Source organism: Budorcas taxicolor, chromosome 16 (assembly GCF_023091745.1).
Source record: "Budorcas taxicolor isolate Tak-1 chromosome 16, Takin1.1, whole genome shotgun sequence".
Taxonomy (NCBI): domain Eukaryota; kingdom Metazoa; phylum Chordata; class Mammalia; order Artiodactyla; family Bovidae; genus Budorcas; species Budorcas taxicolor.
In genome coordinates, this window is record NC_068925.1 from 41950593 (window position 1) to 41971570 (window position 20978).

At 51.3% G+C, this 20978-nt stretch overlaps 1 protein-coding gene across 1 annotated transcript in view; it reads left to right on the forward strand.

Moving 5' to 3' along the window:
* The first annotated feature begins 226 nt into the window (after positions 1 to 226).
* The window catches only part of DHRS3 (dehydrogenase/reductase 3), a 50570-nt gene continuing 29818 nt past the window's right edge, over positions 227 to 20978 (forward strand). Inside the window, exon 1 of the mRNA XM_052653674.1 lies at positions 227 to 1371. Coding sequence (XP_052509634.1) covers positions 1177 to 1371 — 195 coding nt within the window. The 5' untranslated portion in view covers positions 227 to 1176. The remainder of the gene's footprint in view (positions 1372 to 20978) is intronic.

The window sequence follows — 20978 nt, forward strand, 5'->3', positions numbered from 1 at the left end:
CCCTCAGGGACACAGCCGGCAAGCCCCTGCTTGCAGCTAGGGGAGCCGGCCTGGGGAGAGCGGAGTCTCTGCGAGCCCGTGTGCGCGCCCGGGCGCGCACCCCGCCACTGCGCAGGGGGAGGGGAGCCCGCGGCAGCCACTCAGAGGAACCATAGCGAAGCCTCAGAACAACTTTAACTGTCAATCAGACTTAATGGGGTATTATTTTTAAAAAATGGGGGGGAAAAAGGGCCGCCCTCTCGTTCTGAGCCGCGGCTGTCCCAGGAGCGAACGGATAAGGCGGCGTAGACTCAGTCGTCCGATCCACTCGCGCTCCGCACCCGGGCCCTCTCCAAGTTGGAAAGGACAAAAAGAAGGCAATAAATGCTAACAAGGGAGAGAGAGGGAGCCGGATCGAGCGGCAACTCCCAGCCTCCGCTGGAAGAGAGAGGGAGGGAGGGAGCCGGAGAGAGCGGGCGCGCGCGAGGGCGAGCCATGCACGGAAAGAAACTGACACCCGGACCCCCCACTTCTCCTGCACGTTGCTGGCAATCAGATTGCGTTTAAGCAATTTCCTGAGCCCAAGAATAGCAATGAGTCTGGAGACTTTCGCGGGCTGAAACTGGGAGCTCCAAGCACTTTTCCCCCCTACTTTCTTTTTTTTTTTTTTTTTCCTGGAAAAGGGGTTGGGGGGGCGCTACAATTTGGAAACGTGTTTTTTTTTTTTTATCTTGCACTTTGAAACCGCGGGACTGTAGCAGGGTGCGCGCGTGTGGTTGGTGCCTCTTTTTTTTTTTTTTTTTTTTTCCTTCCCCTGCCTAAACTCCTCTGTCAGCCTGTAAACATTACCTGAGAATTCCCCAGCCGAAACGGCTGGCTGCCGGGGCAAGAAAGTTCTTGTTAGAACTTTCCACCTCTGGCTTCCCCTCCACCCCTCTTACTGTCCCAACCTTCGGAGACGCTTTTTCTCCTCCGGAGGATTTATCTTTTTTTTTTTCTCTCTCTCCCCCCTCTTTTTCTCACCGGGTGCTTGCTTTGCATTGGGGAAGAGGTGATTTCAAGAGTGGCCAGGTGGGACGCCTCTCTGCCCCCTTATTCGGTTTACTTATTACTGTTTGGGGGTGTTTTCTTTTTTAAGTCCTGTTTTGTTCGGTGCGGGGAGTTTGGCCCCCGCCGCCCGGCTCCGCGGCGCGGAGGATGGTGTGGAAACGGCTGGGCGCGCTGGTGGTGTTCCCTCTGCAGATGATCTATCTGGTGGTGAAGGCTGCGGTCGGGCTCCTGCTGCCCGCCAAGCTGCGGGACCTGTCCCGGGAGAACGTCCTCATCACCGGCGGCGGGAGAGGCATCGGGCGCCAGCTAGCTCGCGAGTTCGCGGAGCGCGGCGCCAGAAAGGTACCGGGGCCCCGCGAATCCAGAGTGGTGGGGGCCGGAGGCGAGCGGGGCCCAGGGGACAGGGGGTGCGCCCACCTGCTGCCGCTGCCGGAACCCGCGCCCAGGGTCTGAAAGTCGCCGGCCACCCTACTTCTCTGCGCCACCCGCGAGTGCTGAGCTAGTTAGTTTCACCTTGTACATTTCCCGGGCAGCCGACTGTCTGTCTTTTTTGGCAGGTCCGGAGCTGCCCCTCTCCTTTGGGATCTGTGGCTGGCTGTTCACCCCTACCTCGAAACTTAGCAGACCCACCCATTTCCCACATTCTTCCCTCCCAAAGGAAGGTGTTGCGTTTTTTCCTGCCCTCGCTTTCCCTCTGCCGCCACCCTGGTAAGGCAGGGTGTGTGCGCTCCTGAGTAGAGCGGGGAGCCGCCTGCTAGCTGGCGCTTCGTATTTTCCTTGGCAACCCGCTTCCCAGCCCCAACCTGGACGGCTGCGGCTCTGGAAGCTGGGAAAGAGGGGGTACTCGGTGTGGTTTGAAAAGCGGGAAGCGGTGGTGGATGCCTAGCCTAGCCTGATAGGCACTCGGAAGCCAGGTGTTCCGAAATCGAGAGAGAGGGGACAGGCTAACCAGCAGCTGTTCCAGAGTCCTCATTCTCGTTTCAGTGCTGCCTCCGCATACCACCCCCCCACCCCCACCCAAATACAGCCCGGGAGGGGATCCCTCCCACTAAGAGGAGGGGGAGGTGGCACTGTGGTGAGCCACCCCTCCCCCCTTCCAACTCTCAAGCCCTGCCTTTAACTTTTTGGTAGTTCCAGCACCTCTTCCTCCAGTTTTCCCAGACCTGGTGCCTAAGAGTGGGGAGGCTGAGCCAGCTGTCACCCAACGCCAACCCAAGCCAGGCTGACTCACCCAGTGACTAGAGCAATAGAGAGAGATTTGAGGCCAGCAGGCTGGGCTGTCTCCAGCCAGCCCTGTGAAGAGGAAGAGCAAAAACAGGGAATTAGTTTGAAATTTAAACTGCTGTGAGCAAGGGGGGTGAAAGGGCCGGCAAAGCCAGCTGATCTGACATGGAGCCACATACCTAGGGGATTAAGTAAATATGTACTGTAGAAAACCAAACCTGCATGTAATTCCAGGTTGCTTTTGTTTTGTTAAATACTGCCCCGAGATTTACAATTCCTCCGGGGTGGCTCTGACTGGGACTGAACTTTGGAGCCTGAACCATCAGCCAAAGCCGATTGCCGATTAACTCTTCCTTCCCTGGGCGGTGTTTAAAGGGAGGTGGTGGTTGTAGGTTGGAGGCTGTCAAGGCTGAATAAGTTAGCTGGGGTCGGCTGTCCCCCAGCTCCTGCTTCTCCTTGGGTGGCTTGGACAGCTGCTTGACCTTGCAGTTGGAAGAGGAGCTCAGAAGTGTTTTTTAACCCTTGGAAACACCGAAAAAGGAGAAGCAGAAGTTGTTCTCAGCAGTTTCATTTCCTTAGGAGTGATGCCCCCACCCCACCCCCACCTCTGTTACGGAGGAGTGGCAGATGAGGGTGCCCTTGCGGGGAGGGGGAGCTGGAGGGTTTGGGACAATCGCGTGTGATTGTCATTCCCTAGCTGTCTGCATCCCACAGAAACTTTTCTTCTGGCTCTTCCAGCTGGCCCAAGTCCTGGGTCTCTCACTGCTCTTGTAACTGGCTGCAGTAGGCATATGAAGAACTCTTTTAGTCAATCTGGAAAAACTTGACTGACTATAAACAAGCCTAAATTGAAAGAAGTGTATGGCATTGGGGTGGGGGAGGGGCAGAGCGGCACCATACACTGGGAACCATGCCCCACTGAATTTGAAATGGGTATCTTCTGAAGAATAAAGCCAGGACCATTGAGTGATATGTCTTAATTGGTATCTGGTCACCAGAAAAAGGAACCAGGGGCCCTATGAACCTTCCAGTGCCATTTACCGCGGGTTCAGTCCTCAGACCAGTCAGAATGACCAAGAGCCCTCCCTATAACTTGTAATTATCAGACCAATTACTGGAGCTGCGTTTTAATGAGCCTTAGGCTCGCTGTCATGGCTGGGAATTTAGAATCAAGGTTTCTTGCCTGAATCCATCTGAGGCTCAGTGAAAGGGCCTTGGGACCACTCCCAGAGCTGGGAGTGTGTGGGGGCTAGTGGGCTTGGGGACACAGGGCTGAGTGTTGTGGAATGGGGACTTTGGGGGAGACGGCTGAGAGAGTTAAGTGGATGGTGGGCTCAGGGTGGTCATGGAGCAGCTGGAGAGAGCTGGGGAGCATGGCGCCCACCCACAGCCTGCAGCAATGTTAGGCAGGCCTCCTCCATGGCCCACGTGACCCTCCTCCCCTGGGTGGAAGTAGAGGCAGGATCCAAGGGGAAAGGCCCCCCTAAAGAGAAAGAAGGGAGGAGAATCAGAGTCTGCAGATTGCTTGCATGTCCGAGAAAGGTCCGTTAACTTTTGGGGTGCAACAACCCAGTTTCCAAAAAACAACCTTGAGTCTAATGATTTGGTAATATTTGGGGGCGGTGGTGCCCCTTAGGCTGCAGAGATGACCCAAATAAGGGTTTTTCTTAAAGAGACCCAAAGGCACAAAAGTTGGAAAGTTCTTCACCTTGAGATATCTCTGCTTAACCACCTTGTACAAGGTTCACCCAGGCAGGGCCAGTTATGGCCCGGGTCTCCAAGGCAAAAACTCTTGCTGGGTAATTGCCCATTACAACTCCTTTATATTTGCTGTGTCCTTCTGGAACTCCTTCCATGAAAGCATTCATAGAGCTTGGGCTCACCCCTACACCTCCAAGGCTCTGGGTAGGCTAGTGGTAGACCTAGCCTCTAGTTTTTGGCTTTGACCTGGTTTTAGCAACAGTCCCCTGGAGGACAGGAGTGAACTGTGTGTTTGGAAGTATCTGCAGGGATTATTCCAGCCTCTGGCCCAGTAGGAGGCAAGTGGCTGATTTAGAGCCCTGGGCCGTGATGGCAGAACCCTTGAGCAGGGACCCAGTCCCTTCATGGAAGAGAGAGCCAGGACTCCGGGACCCATTTCGCGGAGCCAGTATGAGGACTGGTTCAGAGTTGCACCTGCTTTGTTGTTGAATTTATGGTCCATGGGTCTGTAGCCTTTTTCTTAAAGCAGCTCACTAGGAATAGACCCTTCACCCAGTCTGGTGAATCACATCCATTCAGCAAATCCTCCCCATCCTGGCACTGGGGCAGGCCCAGGCCCAACTACCCCTTGATGACCACCTCAGAGAGACCTAGTCCAACAAACCTGCCCGAGGTGTCTGTCAAGTGTTCAGTGCAGAGCTGGGCCTGGAGAGGGGTGGGTAGAGCAAAGAAGGCTCAGAGACATGGCCAGGTGCTTACTGTCAAGGCACAAGCTATAGTGTACGTTTCCTGTAACTGCCGTAACAAATGACCACCAAGTTGGCGCCTTGCAGCAATAGAAGTGTATTCTCTCACAATCTGGAGGGTAGAAATCTGAAATCTGGGGGTTGGTGGGGCCCCCCTCATTCAGAGACTCCAGGGAGAATTCTTCCTCCTCCCTCCCCCTCCCTCCGCACTCCTGGTGAGTCCTGGTTGGCATTCCTTGGCTTGTGGCAGCATCACTCCCATCTCTGCCTCCTTCACGTGACTGTCTTTGCTATCTCTCTGTGTCTGTGTGTCCTCTCTTCTCATAAGAACACCAGTTGTTGGATTTGGGCCCACATGAATCCAGTATGACCTTGTCTTGGGATCCTTAACTAATTACATCTCTGAAGACTTTACTTCCAAATGAGATCACATTCTGAGGTCCTGGGTAGACATGAAGTTGGGGGGTGGGGTACACTACACAGAAGGCTTCCCAGGTGGCTCAGGGTAAAGAATCTGCCTGTCAATGCAGGAGACGCAGGTTCAATCCCTGAGCTGGGAAGATGCCCTGGAGGAGGAAATAGCAACCCACTCCAGTATTCTTGCCTAGGAAATCCCATGGACAGAGGAGCCTGGTGGCTGCAGTCCATGGGGTCGCAAGAGTCAGACACGACTCAGCACAGCACAGAAGCCCAGAGCTATTCATCTATAACAAGAGTGCATGGAAGGCTTCCTGAAGAAGGTGGCATCTGAGCGAGGCTTAGAGCACATCAAGAGTTTCAACCAGTAGAGGTGCGGGAGGGGTAACCCACGTGCAAGAAACCACTGATGAAAGACTGTGCACCTGGCTGAAGCTGGGGGTGGGAGGCAGAAGGGAATAAAAGAAAAATAATGTTGCATGGACTAGGGATCAGGGGAAGGAATAATTTGTGTCTCACACTCTGAGTTAGGCCAGTACTGATGAGAAGAGGAAAAAGAAGAAAGAGGAGAGAAGGATCCAGGCAGGTAATCTTGGAACCCAGAGTCATCAGGCCAAAGTAGCTGCATTAAACAATTGATGTGTCATGAAAGTCACACAGCTGGGGTGACATGGGAAACAGCAGTGGCTTACTTCCCCCCTTCTCACCCAGAATGCAGCCTTTGCTAGGAATTTCTAGGAAAAGTACCAGGTTCTCATCTCTTGCAGTCTGAGAGCAGGAAAGTAGCCTACCTGTCCTACCTGTGGCATCTAGGAAATTCTTTCAGCATGCAGCATCTGGTCCTTGGGTTTCAAACAATGGACTTTACAATTTGGACTGTCACCTGAATAGACAAACACCTCCCTTTTACTGCCCCACCCACTTCCCCTGGGGAACAAAGGTGCCCACATCTGGGACCACGCCTCTTGTGACCAGGCTCACCTGGGTTCTAGACGTGACTTTGCTACAACCCTGGAAAAGTCACTTCCTTCTCCAGGCTGCAGCTAAGAAGCACACCTGTAAAAATGAAAGGGGACGCAATGATCCCTAAGACCCTGGCATGCTCTAAAATTCTGTTACAGCTCCTGTTAGTAGCTTCCCTAGTAGCTCAGATGGTAAAGCATCCACCTGCAATGCAGGAGACCCGGGTTCCATCCTGGGTTGGGAAGATCCCCTGGAGAAGGAAATGGCAACCCACTCCAGTATCCTTGCCTGGAATAGCCCATGGACAGAGGAGCCTGGCAGACTACAGTCCATGGGATCACAAAGAGTCAGACACGACTGAGAGACTAACACACATGGCTCAGCCATCCCAGGAAAGCAACCTCATGCCAAGTTCTCTGCAAAAGACATTTGTCCTCATCACTGCAGATCTGAGCCTTTTGTGCTGTGCATCAGATCCCAAGGAATGAAAAAGAAGCAGCTCAGAGTTGGAAAATGTGCCCTCGGTCTGTAGACGGCCTCACGTCCATTTCTAAACCCCTTTAACAGCCACCAGGTAGCCGGCCGTGTGATTTATTTCAGTTCTTGAAGGAGACGTTAGTGTTTTCAACTTGCGGCTTCCAAAGGAACGAAGGGCCCGAGTTTCCCAATTAACATGTCAAGTGGAACTTGCAGGGTATATCCTAAAATCAGAGAGTGCTCCCTAACCTGGAAATCTGACCCTGGGTCAGGACATCCATCGTCCATCTATCTGGGCATCTGCTCATTCTTGGGCAGACTCCAAGCTCTTCTGAACTTTCTGCTTTTCAGAGCCTCGGCCATTGGTTTATCCCCAACCCAGAGCCCTTCCAGTCTCTTTATCAAAATAGTTACTTTCTCTGTCCCATATTTATCTAGTGATTTGCTGAGAAACGATTCTTACCACTTTGAGAAAATTATCTTGGCCATTTTGATGAAAAGGGAGCCATTAGCCATCCTTTTCCCCCAAGGAAAGAGATCCAGTTGTTGTCCTCACTACAACTTGTCCCTAGAGTCTTCATCCCAACCTGCCACTCTGAAGAGCCCACACAGTTATGGGCACCTGGGCTCGAATGGTTCCAGACCCAACCTGTTCTCCTGTACCCTCAGGCCAAAGCACGACCTTACCTAGAATGTTGTGAGATGTTCTCCTTGCTCCCTTTAGAAGACACAATCTAAAAAATACACCAAGTGTATATGATGCTTGAAAGGGAGACATTTGAAACATATTATTCAGATGAACCAAGAAGGTTAGGAAAGAGTTGAAGGCAAATGAAAAGGAGACAAGCAAATCGGTTTAGATGCTGCTGCTGCTGCTAAGTCGCTTCAGTCGTGTCCCACTCTGTGCGACCCCATAGACGGCAGCCCACCAGGCTCCCCTGTCCCCGGGATTCTCCAGGCAAGAACACTGGAGTGGGCTGCCATTTCCTTCTCCAATGCATGAAAGTGAAAAGTGAAAGTGAAGTCGCTCAGTTGTGTCTGACTCTTCACAACCCCATGGACTGCAGCCTACCAGGCTCCTCCGTCCATGGGATTTTCCAGGCAAGAGTACTGCTAGTGTTCCCAAACGCACACTCGTCTGCCGAGAGATGAGTGAGGTCCCTTAAAAGGCATGAAGTCATTAAAGTTCTGGATTCTCGAAAAGAGAATGTTAGGGGACTTCCCTGGTGGTCTGGTGATTAAGACTCCGTGCTTCCACTGCAGGGTCCACGAGTTCAATTCCTGGTCTAGGAACTAAGATCCCCTGTGCTACACGGCACAGCCAAAAAATAATTTTAAAAAAATTATAATTACAGTTTACAAAATTTTTTTTTAAGTGCCGAATACCAGAATAGTTTAGCAAATGAATGGTTGGTGGGAACTCATTCATTCATTCCACAAGTCTGTGGTGCACCCTATGTGTGCCTGGCACTGTTCTAAGCGTAGAGATACAGCAGCAGTGAGCAAAGCAGACACCAGTCCCCACCCATGTAGAGTCGGCAGTTTGGTGAGGGAGACAGATAAAAACAGGATGCAGAAAACAGCCCATTACATCACAGTAAGGAGGAAAGAGATGAGGTCCAGTGACAGACAACCTGACGGGAATGGAGGGAGCAGCGTTCCAGGTAGAGGAAAGAGAGGGGCTCAAAGAAATGTACCTGGGGTATTTGGGGAGCTGGGAGGGGGCCATTGTGGCTGGAGCAGAGTGAGTAACGAGGGCTGCAGTGTGGGGGGCAGGGGATGGGCAAGTAATGGGGGGTCAGGGAGCAGAACAGGAAGGCGTGGGCTGGGGGAGCAGGGCAGGAGACCAGGAGCAGGGCAGGGGGCAGGAGACGGGGAGCAGGGCAGGGCAGGTAGGGCCAGCAATCTCTAGAATCAGCTCTGGCTTTGGCTCCAAGTGAAGCTGGGAGCTGTTGGCAGGTTCTGTGAAGGGAAGTAGAAGTGACAGTTCAGTTCAGTTCAGTCGCTCAGTAGTGTCTGACTCTGCGACCCCATGAATCACAGCACGCCAGACCTCCCTGTCCATCACCAACCCCTGGAGTTCACTCAGACTCATGTCCATCGAGTCGGTGATGCCTTCCAGCCATCTCATCCTCTGCCGTCCCCTTCTCCTCCTGCCCCCAATCCCTCCCAGCATCAGAGTCTTTTCCAATGAGTCAACTCTTCGCATGAGGTGGCCAAAGTTCTGGAGTTTCAGCTTTAGCATCATTCCTTCCAGAGAAATCCCAGGGCTGATCTCCTTCAGAATGGACTGGTTGGATCTCCTTGCAGTCCAAGGGACTCTCAAGAGTCTTCTCCAACACCACAGTTCAAAAGCATCAATTCTTCGGCGCTCAGCTTTTGTCACAGTCCAACTCTCACATCCATACATGACCACTGGAAAAACCATAGCCTTGACTAGACGGACCTTTATTGGCAAAGTAATGTCTCTGCTTTTTAATATGCTGTCTAGGTTGGTCATAACTTTCCTTCCAAGGAGTAAGTGTCTTTTAATTTCATGACTGCAATCACCATCTGCAGTGATTTTGGAGCCCCCCAAAAATAAAGTCTGACCCTGTTTCCACTGTTTCCCCATCTATTTCCCATGAAGTGATGGGACAAGATGCCATCATCTTAGTTTTCTGAGGTGACAGGATCTAACCTAAGTCTTCACCAGATCACTTAGGGAGTGGGGGGTATGGGGGGTGGCAGGCCAAGGGCAGGAGAGGGGTTGGGGTGCTCCTTGGGCTCCTCTAAGTACATGAGATCAGACTTGCCTGGCTCCCTTCTGAGGGCATTCTAAAGCTTGAGTCTGCTCTCAGCTTAGTGCTTGGATTTGAGAAGACACTGCTGTTGATATCTTTAGTCCAATGGAATTGTGTGGGCTGAAGTAAGATCTGGGTAAGCTGGTGTACCCCTGGAGGGATGGGTGCGAGTCATCTGGCATCCAGGCCTCAGAGTCTTCTGGGGAGACCCCTGCTCAGCAAGCTATGATCTGTGCTTGTGGATGCCTGGGGTGAAAAATGGTGACGCGGCTCTGGGGAAGCTGTGACTATGTCAAATTCATTCCTCAATTTAGGCAGCTGGGCTTAGGGCTGCCGCAGGGAGCCACGTTAACAAGGTTCTCTTTGGTGGCACTTACGTCCTGGTGTGTGATGGTCATCTCCAATAAAGTCCCTGATGCTCTGGAAAGGGGAGTCAGCTCCAGTAAGATGACTTTAATGGCAACAGAAGTTTAACTCCCTCTGCAAAGAAAATGAAAGCAACTGTATTGGTGCCCTGAGCGAAGGAGACACTTCTCAGTTCTACTATGTCAAGGGAGCCCAGGAACATTGTGGGCAGTATCGGTCAACACTTTGAGAAGGTCCTTGAGCAACTGGGGGGCACCCAGGGAGCAGGCTCCGGATGACAAGGACCAGAAGCCATGACTTAGGTGAGATGGCCAATCCAGAAGCGTTTGGTTGACTGCTTCAGGGGCTGGAGACAGTATCGGCCGCCTTTCAGGTGGAAGAAGGTCCACACGAGGCTGGGGCCCAGGAGCACCTTCCTGCCCTCTGGAGCTTTTCCGGGGTCAGCAGGCTGCAGTGAGGGAACTGTGGATTCTTGGATCAAGAGAGGCTGGGTTCTGGACTATCACCTGGGTCCCTTCCACCCCACTGATTCTGTGAACCACTGTTACTAGAGTGATGTCAGTGACCCAGACAGAGTCAGGGGCCAGGAGGAAGAGAGGCCACCAGCATCAATCAACCAATGCTCAAAAATTAAAAGAAGACAGCACTTCTCAGCCTGACCTCAGCAGGGTCCTTCAGTGATGGGGTCATTCCTTTGGTGGGGTTTTTCAGGATGCTGGAGAGAGAAGAGGAGGAGGAGGAGGGAAGGTGCAGGCCAAGCCTGTGTTCACATCCTTCATTCTGACCATCAGTCATAACTTAGACCCGAACTGGATGCTGAGGGCTTCCTCGGGCTCCCCAGACAGCTTGAGACATTGGTCCGTACCCTGTGTGACTGTGGTAGCCTACAGGACTGACTCCACAGGGCTTTTTCACATTCATTGTCCTATCTAGGCCCAGAGGCAGGTGTGATCAGCAACCCATTGCTTTTCTTCTTTTCTTTTTTCCAATTAAAAAATAATTTTTTAATTTTTATGTCCTTTTTAAAGGTTAATTTCCATTGACCATTATTGCAAAATGTTGGCGGTATTCCCCGTGTTGTACAGTACATTCTTGAGCTTGTCATATACCCAATAGCTTGTACCTCCCCTCCCCCATCCTTATATTGCCACTCCTGCCCAATGGTAACCACTCATTTGTTCTCTATATCTGTGAGTCTGCTTTTTGTTGTTATATTCACTGGTTTGTTGTATTCTTCAGATCCCACATATAAGTGATATCATATAGTATGTGTCTTTCTCTGACTTGTTTGACTTTGCATAATGCCCTCCAAGTGGGAACATTTCATTCTTTTTTATGACTGAGTAATATTCCAGCGTGTGTGTGAGTGTGTGTGTGTGTGTGTGTGTGTGTGTGTGTGTGTGTGTACATATGGATATGGATATAGATATACACCACATCTTCATCCACTCATCTGTTCATGGACACTCAGGTTGCTTCTGTATCATGGCAATTGTAAATAACACTGCTATGAACATTGGGGTGCATGTTCCTTTTTGAATTAGTGTCCTTGATTTTTTTTTTCCCAGATATATACCCAAGAGGGGAACTGCTGGCTGATAGGGTAGTTCTATTTTTTGTTTTTTGGGAAACCTCCATCCTGTTTTCCACAGTGGCCATCAACAGCCCATTTCTAAGATACAAGTGAAGTGAGTTGCCCTGGATGGTTGGCCTGAGGCAGGTTTCAAACCCAGGATTTTAGCTTCAACACTAGGCCCTTTCCCTCTGGGTCAAATATTATCAACCTGGCCCAGCCCACCCCAGTCAGGGTTATGGAGAGGTCAAGAGACAAGCTGTTTAATAATGGGAACTACCTAGTACACAGAGGGTTCTGGAAAGAGAATTGATGAGCAGTCCAGGAGTCAACAGGATGTACTTAAGTTTGACCTCACCAAAACATTTTTTTAAAGCACTGAGCAGCAGTATTTGCATACAATGAGTGGGTTACTTGCCAAAGGATTAAGGTAGTCTTTGGTTATCAGAGTTTGCTTTGAACAAGTAACTGATAAGCAGGAAAACAGCACGGTTGTATTTCATTCATTTACAACCAGGGTGGCACCTCTAGCTGGAAGCCAACTTTGAGGAATGAGTGAGTGCCAGCTCCTTCCATCTAAACTCGAGGTCACCCAGCTGGATCCTCCCAAGTGACCTTGAGCTTTGATAATTCAGACAAGGGAAAGATCACTGTAAATTAAGGAAATCTCAGAAGACTTCTCAAAGGAGGTGGAAACTAAAGGGTTTGCAGTAAGTCTTAATCTTTTGCTGGTTGTGGAGCCCTTTGAGGAGCTGGAGAAAGTAACATAAACCCAGTCTGAAGAAGAATGCACAAAGAGACAGATTTTTATACTTTTAAGAGATCATTGGGTCCCCCTGATGCCTGTCCCAGACACCAGGTTAAGAAGCTCTGGACTGGATCCAATCAAAACCCATCCAGCAACTTGAGGCTCTGATTCAGGGCCAGAACTGGAGCCTATGTCAGAGGCAAGAGACTCTGGAGTACTGTGACCCAAAGCCAAGGTCACGCCAGAGTGGACAATACAGATTTGTGGCCTGGTAATACTTAATGCCAACAAGAGTCAGCCTGGCAAAGGTCACTGGGCTCAAGCTTTCCTGACTCTGTTGGCCACATCCTGTTTTGGGGAAATCGATCTTGAAACCCCTTTTCAGTAGCCTTTCAAGGAAGGGGCTAAGAAAGCGCTTTGAGCAATGAACCATCTGATTATTTTGTCCACATTGAAACATACTCCTGGGAAGTGCTTACAGATACCTGTCTGCATTTCCGTCTTCTACAGAGCTCTGGGCTGTCTGAACCCCAGTAGCTTCAAGGCAGACTCCAACACCAGCTGAGGTTTTAGGACCGAGTTTTCAAACTGGGTTCCAAAGCACACAAGGGGTTCCAAGAAGGTGGGGCTCCATGGGAGGTGGAGCAGATGGGGTTCCCAGGGGTCCTCATCTCCATTTAACTCACTCAGCTTCACTTAGGTCTTGTAGCTTAGAATTCTGTGTGAGGTTTTTGTGTGTATTTTGAAAGGATGCCATTACTTAGAAGGAAAACATAAGGCTTGAAAGGAACTATTCCAGGAAGTTACTTAGGACACACTTCTCTCATTCAGTCATTAAGTCCTGCCTGACTCTTTGCGCCCCCATGGACTACAGCACGCCAGGCTCCCCTGTCCTTCACTATTTCACGAGGTTTGCTCAGATTCATGTCCATTGAGTCGGTGATGCTATCTAATCATCTCATCCTCTGCCTCTCCCTTCTCCTTTTGCCTTCAATCTTTCCAAGCATCAGGGTCTTTTCTCTTAGCTGCTCCTTACTTGGAGCTTCACTGGCAGCTCAGCTGGTAAAGAATCTGCCTGCTATGCAGGAGACCCCAGTTCAATTCCTGAGTCGGGAAGATTGGCTAAAGAAGGGATAGGCTACCCACTCCAGTATTCTTGGGCTTCCCTGGTGGCTCAGATGGTAAAGAATCCACCCACAATGTGGGAGACCTGGGTTCAATCCCTGGGTTGGGAAGATCCCCTGGAGTAGGGAACAGCTACCCACTCCAGTATAATGGGAATCTGCCACGTGTCATCTCACTGGGTCCTCAACTTTTGGTTCTTTACTCCAAGGTGAAGAAGCATGCTCTTTCTAGCTTGTGCCTTTTCCCCTCAAGGGAGGGCTCCCTCTTCTTGCCCAGGCACATGGAACCCCAGGCCCTGCTCAGCCCTCAACCAGGCCCCCCACGCCACCACTAAGCAACCCAGGAGCTAGAAGCCCTAATTACTCCACCAGGACTGAGCCAGCCTCCGAAGGGAACCCAGCCCACATGCAGCTCCCAGCCTGGGGGAATGCGACTTGGCCACTCCAGCCCCAGAGCCAAGGACTAGCCCGTGGAGTGTCACGGCTGCTGAGGTCTTTCAAGTGGTGGAGACCAGCCCACTGGCCAGAGCACTCTTGCCATTCATGATGCTAGCCAGGGCTGCTGGGAGCCAGTTCCTAATCCTTTAAATCCTAGGAAGCCTCCCAGCAACCTACTGTGTGACCTTGGGCAATAACCATCTGTCTGGGCTTCCCCCATCTGAAAAACGAAAGTATGAAGATTCCGTGAAATAATATATGTAAACCTCCTAGTTCAGCACCAGAAGTTTTGCAAGAAATGATGGCTCCTTCAGGTTGGCGTGGGGGTGGAGAGAAAGTGGACTTCCCCAACCCTGGCTTGTTGGCCCAAGTGCTCTGCTGGTCACAGAGGCAAAGAGCCTGCTGGCCAGACTCACCCTGGTTCTGGGAGTCTGCAGGAAAGGGAGAAATTTGCTCCTGTCACAGAAGCCCTTGGGAATTTTAGCTCTTAACCCTTTCTAGAAGTCAGTAAGAATGAATCACTCTTCCCTAGGGAGGGCTCAGGGCCTGGCATTGTCCCTCATACTAGAGGCCCCTTTCCTCATGTTCAAGGGCTGGTCCAATGCAGGCCCCTCTCCAGTCCAGGCACAGAGGCTGGTCAAAGGCCGGGCCTCTGCTCTGGTCCTGGCTGCCCACTCCGCAGACAGCCACCCAGCTTCCCCATTAGTCATCTTCACCTCTGCGTCCAAGTAGCTCAATTGGTCAGGGTTGGGCTGCGGTGAGGCCAAAGTCATGAGTTGCCATGGCAACTCCCCATGATTGTGGCTGCTTGTGGCTGCTTGTTGCCATGTATCTTCTCCAAAAGGCTGTGAGATCCTTGGGAGGCTGGGGATGTGTCCTCTTACTCCCTGAGTGTCCTGAGCACCCAGCAGTATCTGGGACTCAGTAGGCGCTTAATAAACCTTTGTTGCTTGAGTGAAGGCATGACTGGTCCATCATAGCTAGTAAGAATCCGTGTCTACTGAACACACTCTGTGCCAGCACCTGACACGTAATAAAGTCATTTATTGCTCACAGTGAGCTCTAGTGTGGGCAGTGCTGTCTTCTTTTTTCAATTGGTATCCCCCTTGTTTTTATTTATTTATGGCCGCACTGGGTCTTCGTTACTGCAGACGGGCTTTCCCTAGTTGCCATGAGCAGGGGCTTCTCTTGTTACAGAGCACGGACTTCAGGGCACGCGGGCCTCAGTAGCTGCAGCCCCTAGGCTCTAGAGCTCAGCGGTTGTGGTGCACCAGACTTAGTTGTGCCAAGGCATGTGGAATCTTCCCAGACCAGGGATCGAACCCATGTCCCCTGTGTTGGCAGGTGGATTCTTAACCACTATACCAACAGGGAAGCCCTATCATCTTTTTCACTGGTCCAGATTCTGAGGGTCCAGAGCAGGATCACACAGCTTGTGACAGACCAAGTGGGATTTGAACTCTGGGCATCTGCTCTTGAGCCAGTGAGTTTTGTGGCCTCTCAGTTAATCATTTTACAGAACAGATCACATTGAGAGCCCTGAGCAGAGTCCATGCAATGTGTGCTTTTAGCTGCTGGGAGTTTAAATGTGTCTAAAGGACATGAGCACAAGCCTGGCTCCTGGAGATCAAACAGTGTTGTCCAGACTCAGTCTTGCCTTAGGCAGGCCCTCCCCACCCTGGGACTGCTCACATCTGCCCCTTGCTGCCTTAAACCCCCTCAGCTCCCAGTGGAGCAGGCAGATCAGTATCTTCCTCCCAACTTTTCCAGGCTCCAGGAGTTGAGTCTCTCTGATTATGGCTGGATTGGGCTGAAGCAGACACTGGCAATGGTGTAATCGCTGGTTGGCCAGCTGTGGGTCTCAGGCCTGACTCTGAACTAGAGGAACAGCCAAGCCACAGCGTGTAAGTGCAGAGATGGACTTCTGTGGGGGACATGGGGCTGCTGTTACCAGGAACAAGGGGATCAGGAGTGGATGTCTAGTATTCCTTCTTAAGGAGGAACCAATTCAATTTTTCATCTCAGGCACAAACGTCCAGGAGCTCCAGGCATCTCTTAGCCAGTCCTCCCAGGTCTAGTCCTGCAGACCTTATCAGGTCATTTACTGACACACATGCTAAGTCGTTCAGTCATGTCCAACTCTGTGTGATCCCATGGACTGTCGCCCACCTGGCTCCTCTGTCCATGGAATTCTCCAGGCAAGAATACTGGAGTGGGTTGCCATTTCCTCCTCCAGGGGATCTTCCGGACCCAGGGACTGAACCCGAGTCACCTGTGTCCCTGAACTGCAGGCAGATTCTTTACCACTGAGCCACCAGTCCTGCAGGCCTTATCAGGTCATTTACTGACACTGACCAACAAAAAAGGCAGGACAGACTTTTCTGGCTTGAGCTGAAACCTGTCTGCTCTCAGGGAGTTTGTACCTCAAAGAAGCCTTCTGAGCAGCCACTTACAGTGGTCCAGCAGGTTGTCAACAAACTTTCTTGGTATCCTTTTCTGGAAGTTGTAAGGCCACTTGGACAGGAGAGTAAAGGAGTCCCCTTTGGTAGGTCAGTGTTACTATTCATACTGCCCTGGGTGTGAGAAGCCGGCTCTCTGATGCAGAGTCCTTCCAAGGTTGGAAGGAGTCTCTGGGTGCCTTTAGATCTCTCCCAGGGGCCGGGGGACACAGTCAAGCTCAGCTGGCCAGTCCAGCATGCCCTGAGCTCTCTCAGGCCCCATCCCAGGTCATCATGGGGAGCTGGGGCTGGAGCCAGCATGACCACAAAGGGCAGTGTGACCTTCCTGCAGGCAGGCAGTCCTACCAGACACACCCACGTGGAGTCAGGCCACCCTCGACTCCCACATGCCATGTCCTCATGTCTCACTTGGCAGAGGGGGCAGCCTTGCCTCACCTCCCCAGGCCACTTCTCTGGTGAACCCACAGCGAGGCAGTGGGGGGTCCTCCTGCCAGGGGCACGGGGCAGTGTGGGCTGAGAACCGCTTGTGCCCTCCTCCTCCTCCTGACTGGCTGTGCTGTTTTGGGGGCCGCCTCTTGAGCCTTCAGGTTGGCAGGTATGTGTGTATGTGTGCACGAGCACACATGTGTGTGCACCTAAGTTTAGCTTTATTTCTCTTTTAAGGAACTGGTATACAGTTGTGATTCAGATTTTGAGCTCAGGAGTCAACAAACCAAAATTCATATGCATGCTCTTTCACTCACTTGCTGAGTGGCCCTAGGCAAGTTATTAGACCTCTCTGAGCCTCAGTTTCTTCATCTATAAAAGGAGATTTCAATGAGATACTGTATGAAAAGTCCTGGTCATGAAGATGAGGCTGTGGCTCCTGTTTGACTGTTCCTTGCAACGCCTCTTGTGCACCCTCTACAAAAGCCTCTGGGGCATATCTTTATGACAGAGGGTTGTTGTTGCTGTTGTTTTTTAAAATATTTATTTATTTAGCTGTATTGGGTCTTAGTCGCAGCTGCATGTGGAATCTTCCCAGAACAGGGACTGAACCCGTGTCCCCTGCACTGCAAGGCAGATTCTTGACCACTGAGCCACCAGTCGTGTCCAACTCTTTTACCACCCAGTGGACTAGCCCACCAGGCTTCTCTGCCCATGGGATTTCCCAGCCACCTGGGAAGTCCAATAGAGGGTTTGTTTTAAGTGATGCTGACAGGTTAGCACGAGGGAGGGGCTGCTGTTCCACTGGAAGCCCACAGACTTTGGAGACAAACCCCAGTTTCAGATCCAGCTCTCCGGCTCTCCGGCTCTCTGCCTGAGCTTCCTGCAGCTGTGCTAAACACACCATACACTCAGCGGCTTAAAAATCACGTTCATTCTCTGGTGGTTTTAGAGGTCAGGAGTCCAACAGTGGTCTCATGGGCTAAAGTCAAGGTGTCAGGGCTATGTGCCTTCTGGAGGCTGGAGTGAAGAATCCATGTTCTCTCATCTTCCAGCTTCTAGAAGCTGCCCACATTCCTTGGCTCATGGCCCCTTCCTCCACCTTCAAAGCTGTCAAGATTGCATCACCCTAACCCAGCTTCCGTGGTCACATCTCCCTCTCTTCTGTCCTTCTGCCACTTCTCAGGCCCCTTGTTATTACACCAAGCTCACCTGGATAATCCAGGACAGTTTTTCTATTTTAAAGTCAGTTGATTAGCATATTTAATTCCATCTGCAACCTTAAATCTCCCTTTCCTGTGTAAGTTAACATAGTCCCAAGTACTGGGGTTTAGGATATGGGCATCCTGATATGCTCAGGGCTTCCCTGGTGGCTCAATGGTAAAAAGAATCCACCTGCCAATGCAGGAAATGTGGGTTCGACCCCTGGGTCGGGAAGATCCCCTGGAGAAGGAAACAGCAACCCATTCTAGTATTCTTGCTTGGAGAATTCCATGGACAGAAGAGCCTGACAGGCTACAGTTCATGGGATCCCAAAGAGTTTCAGACACAATTGAGTGACTAAAAAACAAATCCTGGTGTGCTCAGTTGCTCAGTCATGTCCAACTATTTTGCAACCCTATGGACTAGCCCATCAGGCTTCTCTGTCCATGGAATTTCCCAGGGAAGAATACCGGCATGGGTTGCCATTTTCTCCTCCAAGGGCATCTTCCCGACCTAGGGATTGAACTTGCATCTCCTGCGTCACCTGCACTGGCAGACAGATTCTTTACCACTGAGCCACCTGGGAAGCCTTGGACATTCTGGAGGAAGCCGTTATTCTGCTTCCCACACTCTCTGAGCCCCGGTTTTCTCATCTATTATATGACAGTGCTAGTCCCAACCTCCCAGGGGACTGTTGCCAGCCAGGGGCTCAGAAAACACTGGCTGGATATGCCCTGAATACCTGCTGAATGCAAACTTCTTTCCCAGGTGCCATCCAACCTCACCAGGCACACAGGGAGGCTGGCAGTGTGGCTAGGGAAGTAGAGTCATTTGTGGGATTTGTCCTTGGAGAACAAAACGGCAACAGGGGATCTGAACTGACCCCACGCTGGGTTGGCAGCTGCTCCACAGAAAAGAAAACTGTGGGTCATCCTGGAAGGCTTCTTATGGGGGTAGATCTGACAGCGGGAAAGGGTGTGCAAGGGGCTCTCCTAGGTCACAGGGACTGGGTAGGCATCGCAGGGGAAAAGCACAGGTCCCTCTTCTGGCTAGCTGGGAGAACAGACCTGTGGCTCTCAGTGACACTGAGGCATGACAGACGCTTGGATGCAGTGGGATGCAGCTCTGAGCAAAGGGAGGGGTTTCCAATCAGTCTTTGCCATTGCTAATAAAATTCTTCCTACACACTAAGTGAAGCTTCCCTGGTGGCTCAGACGGTAAAGAATCCACTGGCTGATGCAAGAGACACAGGTTTGATCACTAGATTGGGAAGATCCCCTGGAGAAAGAAACTACAACTCACTCCAATATTCTTGCCTGGAAAATCCCATGGACAGAGGAGCCTGGCGGGGCTACAGTCCATGGGGTGGCAAAGAGTTGAACATAACTTAGCAACTAAACAACAACAACACATTAAGTTGTTTACAGGAACAATCTGATTTGCTCCTCAGAACAACTCAGTGAGGGAGGAACTATGTCCCTATTTTATTTTTTTTAATTAAAAAAAATATTTATTTATTTGGCTGTGCCAGGTCTTCGTTGCAGCACTCGAGGTCTTCAGTTGTGGCGTAAAAACTCTTACTTGTGGCAAGTGGGATCTAGTTCCCTGACCAGAGGTGGAACCCAGGCCCCCTGCATCGGGAGCGTGGAGTCTTAGTCACTGGACCACCAGGGAAGTCCTGTGTCCCTATTTTAAAAATGAGAAAACAAAGGCTCACAGAGGTTAAACACTTGCTTAGCAGCACACACAGTCATGAGATCTGTATCCTGGCGATCTGGCTTCTGGGGAAGGAAGGCTGGCAATGACTAGGATCAGGGTCTAAGGTGAGGCATCAAAACTGAGCTGGAGGCCATGGAAGGCAAACATTCCAGGCCGAGGGGATGAGCATGTCTGGAAAGTGGGAGATTAGAGAGTCTGGCCTGGCAGAGCTCATAGAGCCTGGTGGCCATGGGCTGGAATCGGGACTTGATTAGAAGAGTACTGTTGTTGTTTAGTTGCTAAGTCGTGTCTGACTCTTCTGCAACCCCGTGGACTGTAGCCCGCCAGGATACTCTGTCCATGGGATTTTCCAGGCCAGAATATTGGAGTGGGTTGCCATTTCCTTCTCCAGGGGATCTTTCCGACCCAGGGGTCAAATCCATATCTCCTGCCTTGCAGGTGGATTCTTTACCAACGAGCCACCTAGGAAGCCCCAGAAGAGCATTCGGGAGCTACAGAAGGGTTTCTACAGGTTGCATGACCAGGCAGGTGAGGGAAGCCTGAATTTCCAGCAGAATTCTCTGCTGTTGGAGGGCTGGGGCACTCTCTGAGGACCACTGAAATCCACTTTCTGCAGGGCTGGTGCTAAAGGGAAACCCCACCTTGCCTGGCTTCCTGGGCCGAGGCCCACGTGGCTTTGCTCTCAGCATCCTGGCCTTTGCAGGATGTGCTGACCAGGTCATTTCCCGTTGCAATGTCCTGCCACTTCCCCTGAGTCCCCCAGCCCTCCAGGCCCAGATCCTCAGCCTGATAGTGCGACGCCAGCCAGCCGGGTCAACTCCATAGTGTTTGACCTTCGTCCAACAGAGATTAAACTGATTCCTAATTAATAGCCGGTAGGATAGACAGTTACCTTGGCACGGCCTGCAAGTAATTTAAAGCTTGTCTTCAGGAGGCCAGTCCATAAATAATGCTTAATTAGCTGGAGGCTTCCCTGGGACACACCAGCTCAAGGGCCTCTAGGCTTCAGGTTGGGGTCAGAAAGGGGATGCTGAAAGAGTTGCCCCCATAAAAAGGCCGTCATTCTCTACCCCAAACAACAGCTGTATTCTCATCTTCGCCAGCAGCTCCCAGAAGTGATGCCAGGGTCCCAGCTCAGTCATTTCCTGGCCATGCCCTTGATATTGCCAGGACCTTGGTGCTTTATCTCTAAAGTGGGCCAGCAGCTCAGGTCCACAGCTCCTTGTGGACTTGACTAAATGTATGGGTCTAATTAAATGGGGATAAAGGATTTTAGAGCTTTTTGGATTGTGGGCCTCACTGTAGCACTTTAGAGAAGCTCCTGACTAAATGCTAACCAAGGCAATGACCGTTACATGCTTACCATTGCCCCTAAATCCTACATGCCTCCGTATTGCCTGCTTTTGCTTTTTGCACGCGTCCATTGGGAGCACAGACGACCCTCAATTAGCTAGCTGTTGTCAGCTGTCTGTGTGGGAGGTGTCATCCATTCTGCAACAAGGAGAAACTCTATTGGATTGAGTTTCCTACAGCCCAGGGAAGGTGTGGAAAGCCCAAGACTTGGCATTCGGTCCCCCGCACC